The sequence below is a fragment of the Zonotrichia leucophrys genome, chromosome 20 (genome assembly GCF_028769735.1).
Source record: "Zonotrichia leucophrys gambelii isolate GWCS_2022_RI chromosome 20, RI_Zleu_2.0, whole genome shotgun sequence".
Lineage (NCBI taxonomy): Eukaryota > Metazoa > Chordata > Aves > Passeriformes > Passerellidae > Zonotrichia > Zonotrichia leucophrys.
In genome coordinates, this window is record NC_088189.1 from 1,123,010 (window position 1) to 1,136,560 (window position 13,551).

The window sequence follows — 13,551 nt, forward strand, 5'->3', positions numbered from 1 at the left end:
ATTCCTATCCAGTCTGACAAGAAAAATGAAGAAAACTCCTGGATTCAGCAGAGATCTCCTGTCTGAAACACCAACCCCAGTGCTCAGAGCAAACTTTGATCCTGGACTGGCTGAAGGCTGAGCGAGCTTGGCTGCCTCAGTTTCCTACAATAATAACATTTCTCAGGAGGGCTTTGAGACCTGGAGGGCAAATCCCTGTCAGTGCCCTGCAGGATGGTGTTATATTCCATGAATACATACAATATAACTCTGTTCCCACCCCCAGTGCCCAGCCCAGGCTCTGAGCCCTGCCCAGGGACGGCTCCTGTCTCCCCCCACGGATGGATGGATGGATGGACGCACGGACAGATGGGCTGCAGCAGGCTTGAAGTGTTTCCTCAGACAGATGCTCTGTTCCAGGAGAACAATGAGGGCTCTGGATGGAAGGAAGGGTGTCCTGCGTGCTGTTTACACACAGAGGTGGCGAGCTGCTCAGCCAAGGCTGTCGCTTGGTGCCAATTCATTGTTCCTTGCACTGAGTCTCTGCCTGGAGATGAACTGCAAAGGAAGCCAGAGGTTGCAGGGGCGCTGGAAGGATCTAAGAGGTCACTTGTGGAAGGATTTGGTAAAAGTTGTCTCACAAATCTCTTCTTCTATGTCTGACTTCTGGCAGGGAGTCCAGAAAATTCCTTCCTGATAATTTCGTTAACTGGGAAATAAAAGAAAGAGGAGGAAACATTAAAGCACTTCCAACATCATGACAAGTAAAAAGTAAAAGCAATCCTTGGGCAGTCAAGCTGCAAACATCCCCCCTGCATTCGTAACTCAGTTTTATTAAAATCTAAATAATAAATAATGATCCTGTTTGCCCAGGTTACACATTTTTGGAAGGCAAGGGGGAAGGAGGGGAGAGAGGGGGTTTCACTGTGTTCAATGTGATTCAGGTGCCATAAAACAGAGAGAGGGATGTGCCCAGGGCCTGTCACACACACTGCCTGTGCCACAGACACTGCCCTTAGCCCAGGGGAAAAGGAAGGAACAGCTCTTGCTATCCAAGCATTTCAACACTTCCACTGGGCTGAACGAAAAATACTTTAAAGAGAAAAAGGCCAGGTGTGGAGGAAATATAGGGAACAGTGATGAAAACACAGACACTGCAATTCAGGTGGAAAAGGTTGCATTTGGGTGGTTTATGATTGGTATTTTTTAATCCCACTCTAGACTCTAGCTGCTTTACACCTTTATTATCATTTATTTGCAGAGTGGAGCACAAACAGCCTGCACTGTTTGTGGGAGAGGCTGGGACAGGCTTGTCAATAAGGCTCAAGAGAAGACACTGAAGAGCCCTGCTGTCTGTTTAAAAGTCAGAACAATATCACTTTAATTACAACAGCCAATGTCTCCTGGCAACTCTTCACACTCACTTGCCTAAAGCACCCTCTGGCACCTCCTGGAACAACAATTCTCTCTCTAGAATTCAGGTGCTCCCTAGAATTTAGGTGCAGAAATCTCTGCACTTTGATAAGAGAGCCCTAAACCATGAGCAATTGATGCAGAATCCAGAACTGCATTTTTGGGGCTCCATTTCACCTGCAGCCCCTTGGTGCTGTATCCATCACAGTGTGGAAACTGCTCAGTTACTCTGACTAATTTGCTTTTAAACAAGAACACTACATTTTCTAGATTTCAGACCCCAGATCTAAATGACTTCTCCCTGCTGATATTTAAGGGCTGGAACAGGGACTAACAAACCAAAGCTGGCCCTCGCCCAAGACTGATTAATCCTCAGGTTTGCAGCTCTAAGACTCCTCTATATTCTATCCAATTTCTAATAAATGTTTATGAGAAACATTAATTAACACAGTATTAATTAACATAGAATTTCACTACTTTCCCCTGTCTAAAAGACCTGGTGCCCAGTCTGTGGCAAGTCTCTGGGAAGGGGAGCACATGAATTAGTTTTTAGTATTTACAATTAATGGTTTGAAATCTCCTTCCTCTCTGCATGCTGGGATTTGTCTCTGAGGAAGTTAAATCAGTATTTTTGCAAAGCTCCTGGATGTGGGGGGCTGTACTCCAGGAACTCCATGCTCAGAAATGCCACCAGTAACAGCCCATGGCTCAGCTTTGCCTAACTCCAGCTGGAGATGCCTGATTTGAGCCAGATTGAGATGATTTGGGCAAGAAAAGCAGAATTCCTGCCCAGCATGCCACCTGCCAGTGCCAGCTGCTGGCTCTGGGGCGAGCTGTGGCACAGCAGGAAGGTTTGGGTGCTCGGGGAGGGCTCTGTGCAGTGCAGGGCAGCAGCCAGAGGGAGGGGAGGTCGGTCCAGCCTGAGCAGAGCCTCCTCTGCTCACTCACAGCTTCCTGCCTGCCCTACCCAGGAAATGACAGGAGCAGCTCTTCAATGGAAAGTTTTCACAGCCTCAGCTAAAAATAGCAGTGAGGTAAAAGAAGTGGGCACCCACTCTTAGAGGGTCATTTCCTTTTGAGAAACAAGTGGGCTGAGGCTGCAGGCAATTTATTTATCAACACACTTGTTTGTGCTACCAAAAATACCACAGATGAGTTTTACCTATTCCTTTTATCTATACAGTCATGGAAACAGCAGAGCCAGCAGTCATCTGCCTCTAGGAAGGGTTAAACATGAAGTGAAACACAGCAGATAATTCAGTGGAGCTCCCTGAAGAGGCTCTGAGTGTCCAGCTTTGGTTGTTCCCTCTTTAGGGCCGGCTCTGGGCAGGTGGGATGCTGTGGTGAAATGCTGACTCAGCCTGCAAACTTCACTTTCCCTCCCCTGAGGCCAGCAGTGGCTTCTGTGGGCTGAGCTTACAGGGGCTGCAGCCTGAGCAGGGCTGAAAGGTGCAGGGGAACAGTGTGAGCATTAACCCCATGGACAGGCACACCCAGCACCGCTCCCTCCAGCTCTCCCACATGGAAAATTGGGGGTTTTGTGAGAACCTGAGGGTCCAGAGCTCCCTGTTATCCCTGGCCTGAATGTCCCACAGTCACCCTGAGCTTCACCCAAATCCAGTCCAAGAGAGGAGTGTTAGGTGCAGGTGAGGCTGGGCATCACTAGAGTGTGTCAGGGCTTGTCCCAGCACTAAACCCTACAACCAGAGTCCCTAAAGGCAAACAAAATGTGAATTAACAGGAATGATCCCAAGGCATGGCTGGAAATCACCTCCAGCCCGAGGCCAGAGAGGTCACACATCCCTGGGGATCTGCTCCAGGACTGAGAGCACGTGTGCCCACAGCCAGGTTTGACAGAGGGCTGCACCAAAGCAGGAACTGAGCCTGGACCAAAGCAGAAACTGAGCCTGGAGCAAACCAGCAAACTGAGACTGGACCAGATCAGAAACTGAGCCTAGACCAAAACAGCAAACTGAGACCGGACCAAACCAGAAACTGAGCCTGAACCAAAACAACAAACTGAGACTGAACCAAAACAGCAAACTGAGACTGAACCAAAACAACAAACTGAGACTGAACCAAATCTGAATGGACCAAACCAGAAACTGAGCCTGGACCAAATCTGGCTTAACCAAAGCAGCAAACTGAGCCTGAACCAAATCAGAAACTGAGCCTGGACCAGATCAGAAACTGAGCCTGAACCTAAACAACAAAGTGAGCCAGCAAACAGAGCCAGGACTAAGTCAGCAAACAGAGCCTGGACCAAATCTGGCTGCACCAAACCAGAAACTGAGCCTGAACCAAACCAGAAACTGAGCCTGGACCAAACCAGCAAACTGAGCCTGAACCAGATCAGAAACTGAGCCTGAACCAAAACACCAAACTGAGTCTGGACCAAATTTGCCTGGAGCAAATCAGCAACTGAGCTGTGCCTAAACCTCAGAGGAAGCCCAGAGCGTGTGCTGAAGCTGCTCTTCTGAACTCCCAGCTATCTCTTCTTGGCAGTGTGGTTAAAATGTATCTCAAGTATCAGTTGTCATTATTTGCTCATTTCTAGCTGAGAGGAACAGGAGATGATGTGATTAATAAATAAAACATTGTTGTTTAAGGTGCCTGGCACTGGTTGCTCTGGAGCACACCACTATTGATCTGCTTAATGAGAGAACTGATTAAATGAGGCCACAGGCACACATGCAAGATAGTGAAAGATTAAATCATAAAGAAAGATATTGAAATCACAGCTGCCAGCAGCCATGCAGGTCAGGGAAACGCCTGCCTGGGCACCCTCAGCGCGTCCTGTGTCACCTGCTGCTGCTGTGGGAGTGGGACAGAGCCCTGGGGTGCCAGGGAGGTGACCCAGGGGCTGCTGGAATTGTGGGGGCAGTCTGTGTCCCTGGTGGGCACCAGCCCTGCCCAAGCCCCACTGACAGCCAGGCCTCCCTCATCCTCCCATGGAAACTGGGGTGTGTTCCTGTGGGTGACACTGGGCTGTGTGCCAGCAGCCAATGGCACCCTGTGAGGGTGCCACACTCACACCCCTCTGCACTGTGCCACCCACGCATCCCAGGTACCAGGGATGCCATGATGTTCCACACAGGTGGCACTGACCCTCTGGGACAATCCCACAGATCCTCTGGGTACCAGGGATGCGATGGGTATTCCATACATATGGCACTGACCCTCTGGGGACAATCCCACAGATCCCCTGGGTACCAGGGATGCCATGGGTGCCCCACACAGGTGGCACTGACCCTCTGGGGACAATCCCACAGATCCCCTGGGTACCAGGGATGTGGCACTGACCCTCTGGGACAATCCCACAGATCCCCTGGGTACCAGGGATGCTCTGGGTGCCCCACACAGGTGGCACTGACCCTCTGGGACAATCCCACAGATCCCCTGGGTACCAGGGATGCTCTGGGTGCCCCACACAGGTGGCACTGACCCTTTGGGGACCCTGCAGCAGTGAGGGCTCCTCAGGAAGGCTTGGCTCAGCCCAGTGGCTCCTCCCTGCAGTGCTCCATGGCCAGCAGGAACTGGGACATGCAAAGCAGAGCCCTGGGCAGGACCTGGTGCAGCAAAGCCGACCCTGGCTGGCACAGTGCCCTCAGACCTGCCCTGCCTGGAAGGATGGGATCCTTTAGCCCAGCATGCACAGCCCCACCTCTCCTTCCCTGCCCACCAGGCCCCAGCTCTGTGCTACACAAGTGGGGAAGAAAAAGAATATTAAAATAAATAAAATTAAATAAAACTATATATTTTAAATCTCTACGCCAAATAAAAAGGGGCATGACTTCTTAATTGAAAAACTAAATAAATAAAGGTTAAGAGAAACACACAGCTGGAGAAAAGGCAGAAAAATACCAATTACCTTTCTTTTTGATTGCTTGGATCAAAGATCACAGTCATTCTTTTTCATATAATGTTTTGTATCCAGCTAAGGTGTGTATCTATCAGCTCTGAAAAAGATTTGCAAAACCATTTTTGAGAATAAAGGTAACCTTTGACCTATGCTGCATGGCCAAGTGTTACAGCTTTCAGCTACTCTTCCATTTGAGGGTTAATTTCATAAAAGGACATTTCAGCATATACAACACACAAGGCAGAATTTAACCCCTGACCTCTCTGTTTGCTCAGCTCCAGCACTAGATTTTACTTTTCCCCCCTCTTTTCTCAGCTGATATTATCTAAAAACGGATATTCCAAAACTTACAGTCCTGGATTGGTGACAAAAGGTGAAAAGCTGATGATTTGGTCTGACACTCCAGGGGTCCCTGGGACCTGTGAGTCAGGTCAGACTCGTCACTGCCTTTGCAAAATTCACTCCTGAAGTCAACCCAGTGCCCAGATAAGATCCAAACTCAGTCCCTTTTAGCTGAGAGATCCAACCACAGTGGCTGTGAAAATCAGACTTTGCCTTAATTGTACAGAACTGGAAAGATCTGGGCAAAGAAATCATGAAAGTTACAGTCCTTGCTTCAAATGCAAATACAGTGACTTATTTTCCTCAGGAAAAGGCAGTATTTAAAATTTTCTGCCTTTTTAAAATTGCTTAATCTTTTTAGATTTCTTTTGAATTCACCATGAAAGAATTTAGCACTCCTGCAGAACCATGTGGAAATAATAATAAAAATTTGCAATATTAAGGAGTAAAAAGTGCTTCTTAAAAACTCAGTTTTGAGTGCAGGATTCAGAAGTGTCTTTGCTGCTGGATTTCAGGTGCCTATATATAGAAAAGCAGTATTTTGCTTGGCTCCCAGGGATTGTGCAGCCACGTATCATGCCCTGGAACCTCCCACTCAGTACACAGCCTATTTTATACTCTGCATTTGGAAAATCAGCTCCTGCACACAGGGAGAGCACAGCGACTCCCTGGCTAGGAAACGCCACTTTGGGTGCTCCAGGCACAGGAGCCCAAACCAACAAACTGTGCTGGGGAAAGTACTGGGAGTGTGAGGGGTTGTTCTAGAAACCAACAGCAATTCAAGGCTTTATTCCTGGAAAATGGGGATACACAATCACTGAGAGGTTCTCAGTGTAAAGGTTTAATTGCACATCAAACCCAGGGCTCCCTCCTCACTGAAATAATGCCAAGGGATGCACCCTGCATCTGTCTTGGCAATTTTCTGTAACCCATGGAGTCTGTGTCACCTGAGAGCCTCCTCCACGCCCTCCAGCCCAGCAGCAATCAGCTCACCCCCACTAATTAACCAAACTCTTGGAAGAGGTTGCTGACCTCAAACTAAGTGGCAACTCAAGTCCCAGGATGCATTTTTGCTGAGGGAGTATCAATAGACTCCAATCCCATTGGCATCTTTCCATGAATTTAGCAACATAATACAGATATCTGATGAAAACAGCATCTAAATAAAATGCATATTTTTGGCTAAAGCCCATCCCAACTGAAATCAATATCTGAACTGCTCTGGATTTACAGGATCTGGATTGCACTATGACATTTCAATATCCTTCCCTTATATTTGAGCACAGTGCCAGAGTGTGGTGCAAAAATCAAACAATTGGTATCTTTAGTATTGTCCTACCCAAATTTAACAGGAAGCTGGGTGTGCCTGCAAGAAAAGAGCAAAAAATAAAGATAGCATTTCTGCTAAAAAAAATGCAATGCCCTAAACACACTGTAGATCAAAACTAGCAGGAAGGAAGTACTCAAAACACAAATCTGTCTGTGACACCACCTCAGAAACACTAAGGGTTCTCTAAGCACTTTCATTATTGTCACTGTACTTCCAGACAAGTTCAACAGCCTCAAAGCTGGCAGGAAAAGTGACCCAGAGGGGAATGGGGGGACTCCAGGCTGGGAGCTCTGTCATCATCCTGCCAAAGGGCCTGGCCAAGCATCCCTGAAGGACCAGACCTGCCACAGATCTGCTTTGGGCTGCAAAACGCACAAAGGCTGGGAGGTCACACTCCTGGAACTCCAACAATCCTGCTCAGCTGAGAGAAAACGGCCTGAGAGGTGACAGCCTGCACAGGATGAGCTACACCCTCTGCAAATGCACTCTGCTGGCTGTGGGGATGGGGCAGAGAGCAGCACCCCCAGGAGCCCTGCAGGGCTGCTTTGAAGGCCTTAGGCAGGGCTTGAGACCCTTGAGAGCCCAAAGCACCATCAGGTGCTGAGCTCACTCAGGCAGGAGGACAATTACAGCACAAATTACACAGAAAATGGAGCAGGAGGACAATTACAGCACAAATGACACGTTCTCCTGCAGAAACAGCTGCCAAAGGCTGCCCTATGAGCTGAAGGGAACAGTGCTAAGGCTGATGGGTGCCATTTGTGGTGCTTTCAGTTATTCCACCCATTTGATCCCTGTTTGAATCTACTGAGTTTTCAAGGCACTTGTCCATGCCCCAGGGAATTGTGATATTGCAGGACACACATGCACACACGAGCTGGGATTCTGTCCTGGCTGCTGGCTGCAACACCACAAAGAGCAGTTTTTGCTCCAGTGTGATTTCCTGTTTGCTCGATGGATTTCAGCGTATTGTCACCACTTTTTTCATCAGGCAGTTCTGAGACTGGTGCAAGCCCTGCCCACACATGGACTGGAGGAAGAAGAGGAACCTTCAGGAACAAGTTCATGTCCTTTTCCTCCTGCCCCAGCAGGCTTCAGCAGATGCCTGTAGGCAGCCCTTGGAGCTGTTCTGCAGGCTCAGACCCCCTGAGCTGGGTTTAGGGGGCTGTGTCAGACACTTGGAGCACAGCTGGGAGAGGCACCCCAGCAAACTGGGGTGTTTCTGCTTCTTTCAATCTCATTCTCTGCACCCTTCCTCTGCCCAGAGCCCTGCAGACACTGACACCAACCCAAGGATGGTGCTCAGGGTGGCACCCAGGGCCAGGCACTGCCCAGGCCCTTCCCAGGTTACTGACCAAGGACTGGCTCTGGGTATCAATGCTGGCACTGCCAGAACTACATGGGCATGAAAGAAAAGCTCCTGTATTCCTGTTTGCTAGGATGGTGATAAATATCCTGTGCTTTATCAGGCAAACCCCTGAAATCTGTTTGGTCACCACACAGGAGGCAGAAAGGGGCTGCAAGGAGCTGAGCTGGCTCTGTGCAGCTCCTCCACCAGTGTCAGCAGCTGCTTTGGGAAGAGTACCTTGCAAGTGGAAAACTAGATCAGCCTGGGTGTGATGAGGAACTCCAGGCCACCGTGGATTTGGTTTGTAGTAGCTTTCCATAACAAAGTCTTTTTTTAACTGACTTTCTTTCTGCTCACATATATTTAGATCTGACTTTCATTCTGCAGCACTCTGATGCCAGAGAGTTTTGGCTGCAACTGCAAGGAAGGGACACGTGTTTGAGTCATGGAGTTGGCTCTCTCTCCTTGATACTCAGTGAGTTACTGAGAAAAGATGAAGTTTGTATTTAGCTTTAGTTTACATGCAACAAGACCAAGTAAAATATTCCAAGTAGAATGAGCACATAATAAATAAATACACAAAAACTTATACCAGAAGGGGATGGAGTTCATTTTATAAACCATGTAACTTGGCTAACCCATGCAGAAATATGAGGCTGATGGACTGAGACTTAGGAAGCACAAGGCAAGAGCCCTCATTTTGTCACTGCTAACTCTTGACTGCGCTGCTGCAAAGCACAGGGGGGAAGTTGCTCCTGTCTGGTTTATTGGGCATGGTTTGGACCTCAGGGATTGATCCAGAGCTGCTGAGATAAGCAGTGCCATTTGTACTAAGACACATTTCTTTTAGATCAAAACCAGCACAAGCAGAGGAGGTTGGTGATGCCTTTTCCCTGCAGCAGCACCTCATGGTTTAAAACCTGATGAAATTGGTGTTGGACACCACAACAGCTCTAAAACAGCAACTGCAGGGAAAGCACACGACAACACCTCTCTATCCACATGTCACTGTGCAGTTTCATCATTCTCCTAAAGTTAACCTATTTACTGGGGCAGGATGAGTCATTCAGCAAAGTGATTCAAAAACAGAGAGAGAAAAGGGAATGGATGCAAGAAAGGCATTTTTACAGGAAATAATTGGGGGGAGGGCAGAAGAACAGCTACAGCACGTTCAGGATTAGCTGAAAGTACAAGATAGGCAATGCTGCTGCTTTTTTATTTCTGTCACAAAGGAACAACCAGAACAAATATTTAATTGAGGGGAAACAAACCATGTAACAAATGTTTAATTAAGGGAAAACAAAGCATATTAAGCCTTCCCTTTAGGCAGTTTTGCAGGGGATGAACAGTCAATAATGGAATCTGTTTCCCTCCCTTGAGCTCTAGTGCTTATGTCTATTAATCCACAAAACTATTCACTGGCTCTAATTCTCTGGCATCTTATCTTGTGCTGTGTCCTCACTCTGACACGTCCCCTCTGAAGGGCTGAGAGCCCTGCAGAACCCCAGCCTCTCCCCACTCCAGCTTGCCCTCCTGACATGTCTGACCTGAGTCCTGAGCCTGGTTCTCAGGGGAAAACAGCAGAAAATCCCTGTCCTAAGGTAACAGGGAAGATACACAAGTGGCCTGTGAGGAATTCTGCCAAGCAAACCCAGACATGCAGATCTCCCTGTGCCTGCAATTTCTCTGCTGGACAAGCAGCCCCAGCCCTGAAACCTGCACGAGGCATCTGCTCCCATCTGCCTGATTGTCAGCAGGACCATGGGCACAGCACCACTCTGAGCAGGGGAACACACAAAATCACTTTCACACACGGATTATTTCTTCTATCGTGCCTCCACATCCTTCCACAAATGAATATTTGGGGGAAGATTCTTCCCCCCTTTGGGAAGTGCCTCCAAGGGCAGAGATGGGCAGCAGCTCTGCAGTCCTGCCAACAGCAGCCCAGCACTTGGGGGCTGCAGTTACTGCTCAAAGGCAGCTGGAAAGCATCCAGACCATGAAATATTTAACTGCTTACTGACAGAGTGTTACAATTCACATCTAATAATGTCAAGGAGGTGCCACATACAAGATACTGTGTGTCTGCCCACATCCAGCTGTTTGCTCTTATTTTGCACTCTGACTGGAACTCCTTTGAGAGAGGAACTGCTTTTTTTAACTTTAGTGTCAAAGCAGCATCTGCCACAACAGAGTGCTGAGGTTTCTACCATAAAATAATGTACTAATAAAAATACTATACAATACTATGGGGTGTATGTATAAATCAGAGACCATGAGACAGACCTAATTATAAGAGACAGGGATAACTGGAAAAAGGAGTGCAAAAGACCAGATACTGTAACTGGGTTTACATCTTGCCTCAAGAAGGCCAGGAACATCTGACAGTAAACAGCTTGAGAGAACAAGAAAAATGTTATCTGCATCATCCAAAGCCTTCAAACTTTCAATCTGAATCAATGGCTTGAACAAGAAAACTTTTGTTTCCAAAATGAACAGAAGATGAAAGAAAAGAAAAAGCATTAAAGGAAAGAGAAAAGAAGAGCTACCAATTACCAGAAACAGAATGAGCTCCTCCATGTCCAGCTGAGGTTCACCTTCAGCTGAAGTGCAGCCCATACTGCTGAGGTTGGGCAATTCCCAACCTCACCACAACAGCAATAACCTACATTTGCTCAGAAATTAGCCCTCAATTATTTCCAGATCTCCCTCAATTAGTTCAGATATCCCAATTCCAGATCAAGATGTAGGAACCACCACCCAAAGAGACTGCCCCAGGGAATCCTGCCTGGGATTTCATGATGAGCCATGCCCAGTTTTCCAGCTGTGAGGTCTGGGAGCTGTGTGGACCCCAGGCCAGGCAGGAGGAGGTGAATCCTGTGCTCAGGCAGTGTCCCAGGGGCACGCTGCAAGGTCTGGGATGCCTGGCAGGCCCATCCTGATCCCTCCCCAGCTGTGTAACCACGTTTTCCTTTAAACACAAGTGTGCTCAGCCAGCTCACAGCTCTGTGCCTCATACTGAACCTATTACTCTGCATTTAACCATGCACTGCTACACTTCCTGGGAGAATTCCAACCCACCAACAGCGGCCTTGGAACCACAGCATGATAAAACACCCTCCTGCCCAAGAGAAAGATCAAACTCGCTTAGGTCTGACATGATCTCATTGGAGCCCAGCACACACTCAGCAGCAGTTGGCAGGCCAGGAATGGGGATTCAATGGGAATGCTGTCTGTCCTGCAGAGGGAACCAGCCACGGACAGCTGGAGCACACAGCAGCAGCAGGGCCAAGGGCACATCCCCAGCCATCCCTGTGAGCAGTGCTGGCATGAGGAGGGCTGCCAGCAGGACAGAAATGGCCTGGTCACTCACACAGAGCAGGGCCACCACACGGAGCCTGCAGCAAGGCCAGTTCCTCAAGGGACCTGGGTGCTCATTCTGAACTGGAGCACTGGGGTCACACACCCAGCCATGTGTCACATCACACACACAGGGACAAGCACGTGTCATCCTCAGGATGGGGCACAGGCCGTGCCCAGCACCTCCAGGAACACCACAGGGAGTCCTGAGCAGGACTGGGAACAGCCTTTGGGATGGCCTAAGGGAAAGGCCTTAGGGATGGCCTAAGGGAAAGGCCTTGGAATGGCCTAAGGGAACAGCTTTGGGATGGCCTAAGGGAACATCCTTTGGGATGGCCTAAGGGAACATCCTTTGGGATGGCCTAAGGAAGCAGCAGGACGTGTCCATCCTGAGCTGTGCTCCCCCAGCTCCAGAGGCTCAGACACCTGGTCATGGGCTGCAGGCCATGTGCAGAGCCTGTCCCAGCCAGCCCTGGCTGTCCCCTGGCACTGCAGGCCTGCTTGGCACGGAGCGCATGCCACGCCTCCAACCACACTGGAGTTGTGCCAGAACAGGCCTGGTGAAGGGAAGGGAATGTCCCAGGTACTACAAAAATGCCACATTAAGAGACCTAAACATGGCAGTGATGGGAAAAACCATCCCCGAGGCTGTGTGCTCCTGCTCCTCGGCCAAGAAGTTGAAATTTGCTCAAGCTGAAGTGGGTGGTTAAGCCTTGGAAACTTCAGAACAAGTTCCTGCTGCTGTGGGTGCTGGGAGAGGGCAGAAGGAGCATCACAGAGCTGGAAACTTCCCCTGTTTTGAACTGGCAGCAAGCAGAGGCCTTGGGAGAGCCCCCTCAGGCAGAGCTGGGCTATGTCTCATGGCCAAGTCAGCAGCCAACATCCTGTTGGTGGGCTGGGAGTGTGCTCTGCCCTGCCTGGGTCACACACGGGTCACACACGGGGCTTTCCTTGGGGTCCCCTCGGCAGCACCTTGAGCAACCCCTCAGCATGACTAATCAACAGTGAAAATAATCACCCTGTTTGTCTTTGGGCTGGAGATCACCACGGGGAGTGGCCACAGCCAGCAGAGTCCCCAGAGGGTTTGGTCACTGCTGACCCTGGCTGGGAGCAGGATGACCCCCAGGAGAGACAGGCTGCAGCCCTCTGGCCACAGCTCCTGTGACTCAGGAGGGTGGCTGGCCCCACTGGGGACTCCCCCTTCTCATTCTAGGTGCTCAGAAACACCCTCAGCTGTTTTCTTTCCCTCCCAGGGGGGTGAGGTGCCCAGCCTGGCCCTGCATGGGAAGGGGCCAGACAGCAACTGCGTTGGGCTTGTCTTAATTTGAGAATGCCATCTGCATCCAGCTGTCAGCCTTTAGGAAATCTGCTGGCCTTTGTCTGCCTCGTGTGGCTGATGCTCCAGCTGCACACCCTGGCAGCCAGAGAGGTTGCTTGGAGGACCCAGACAGGAAAGGCTGTCCTGAGAGCACCCCCCTCCTCACTCAGGTGGGAATGGGGCTAAACTCCCCTCAGTCACACCAGGGGAGTGGGGAGGCTGCACAAGTGTGTACTCATCAACAAAACTGCAAACCATTACGGCATTGCTACCCACTTGCTCGTTTTCTGCTTTTTTCCAGTTGTTTTTTTTAAAATCCCACCTTGTGATGGGGAAAAGCAATGCTATCTGTGACTGAGAAAGAGGACAGGCTGGATCAGAGAGTCTTGAAAGGGCAGGGCAGACTGCAGAGTTATGAGCAGGTGGAGGCTTGCTGAGACTTATTTCCAAGGAACAAATCTTTAACGGGGTGTGGGTTATACGTGTGAAAACAGGGTGATTAGGTTAAGTTAAGGGACAGAGCTTTACCACTTGAATTCTTCCATTTGACAGCTGAATATCAAATCCCCTGCTTTTATCCACAACAGCTCCAATTCCAC

At 49.3% G+C, this 13,551-nt stretch overlaps 1 protein-coding gene across 4 annotated transcripts in view; it reads right to left on the reverse strand.

Annotated features, from left to right (window-relative positions):
- Nucleotides 1-343: 343 nt before the first annotated feature.
- The window catches only part of NFATC2 (nuclear factor of activated T cells 2), a 76,875-nt gene continuing 63,667 nt past the window's right edge, over nt 344-13,551 (reverse strand). For all 4 annotated transcript variants that reach the window (XM_064729923.1, XM_064729920.1, XM_064729922.1 and 1 more), the window contains exon 10: nt 344-688. In XM_064729923.1, coding sequence (XP_064585993.1) covers nt 633-688 — 56 coding nt within the window. In that variant the 3' untranslated portion in view covers nt 344-632. The remainder of the gene's footprint in view (nt 689-13,551) is intronic.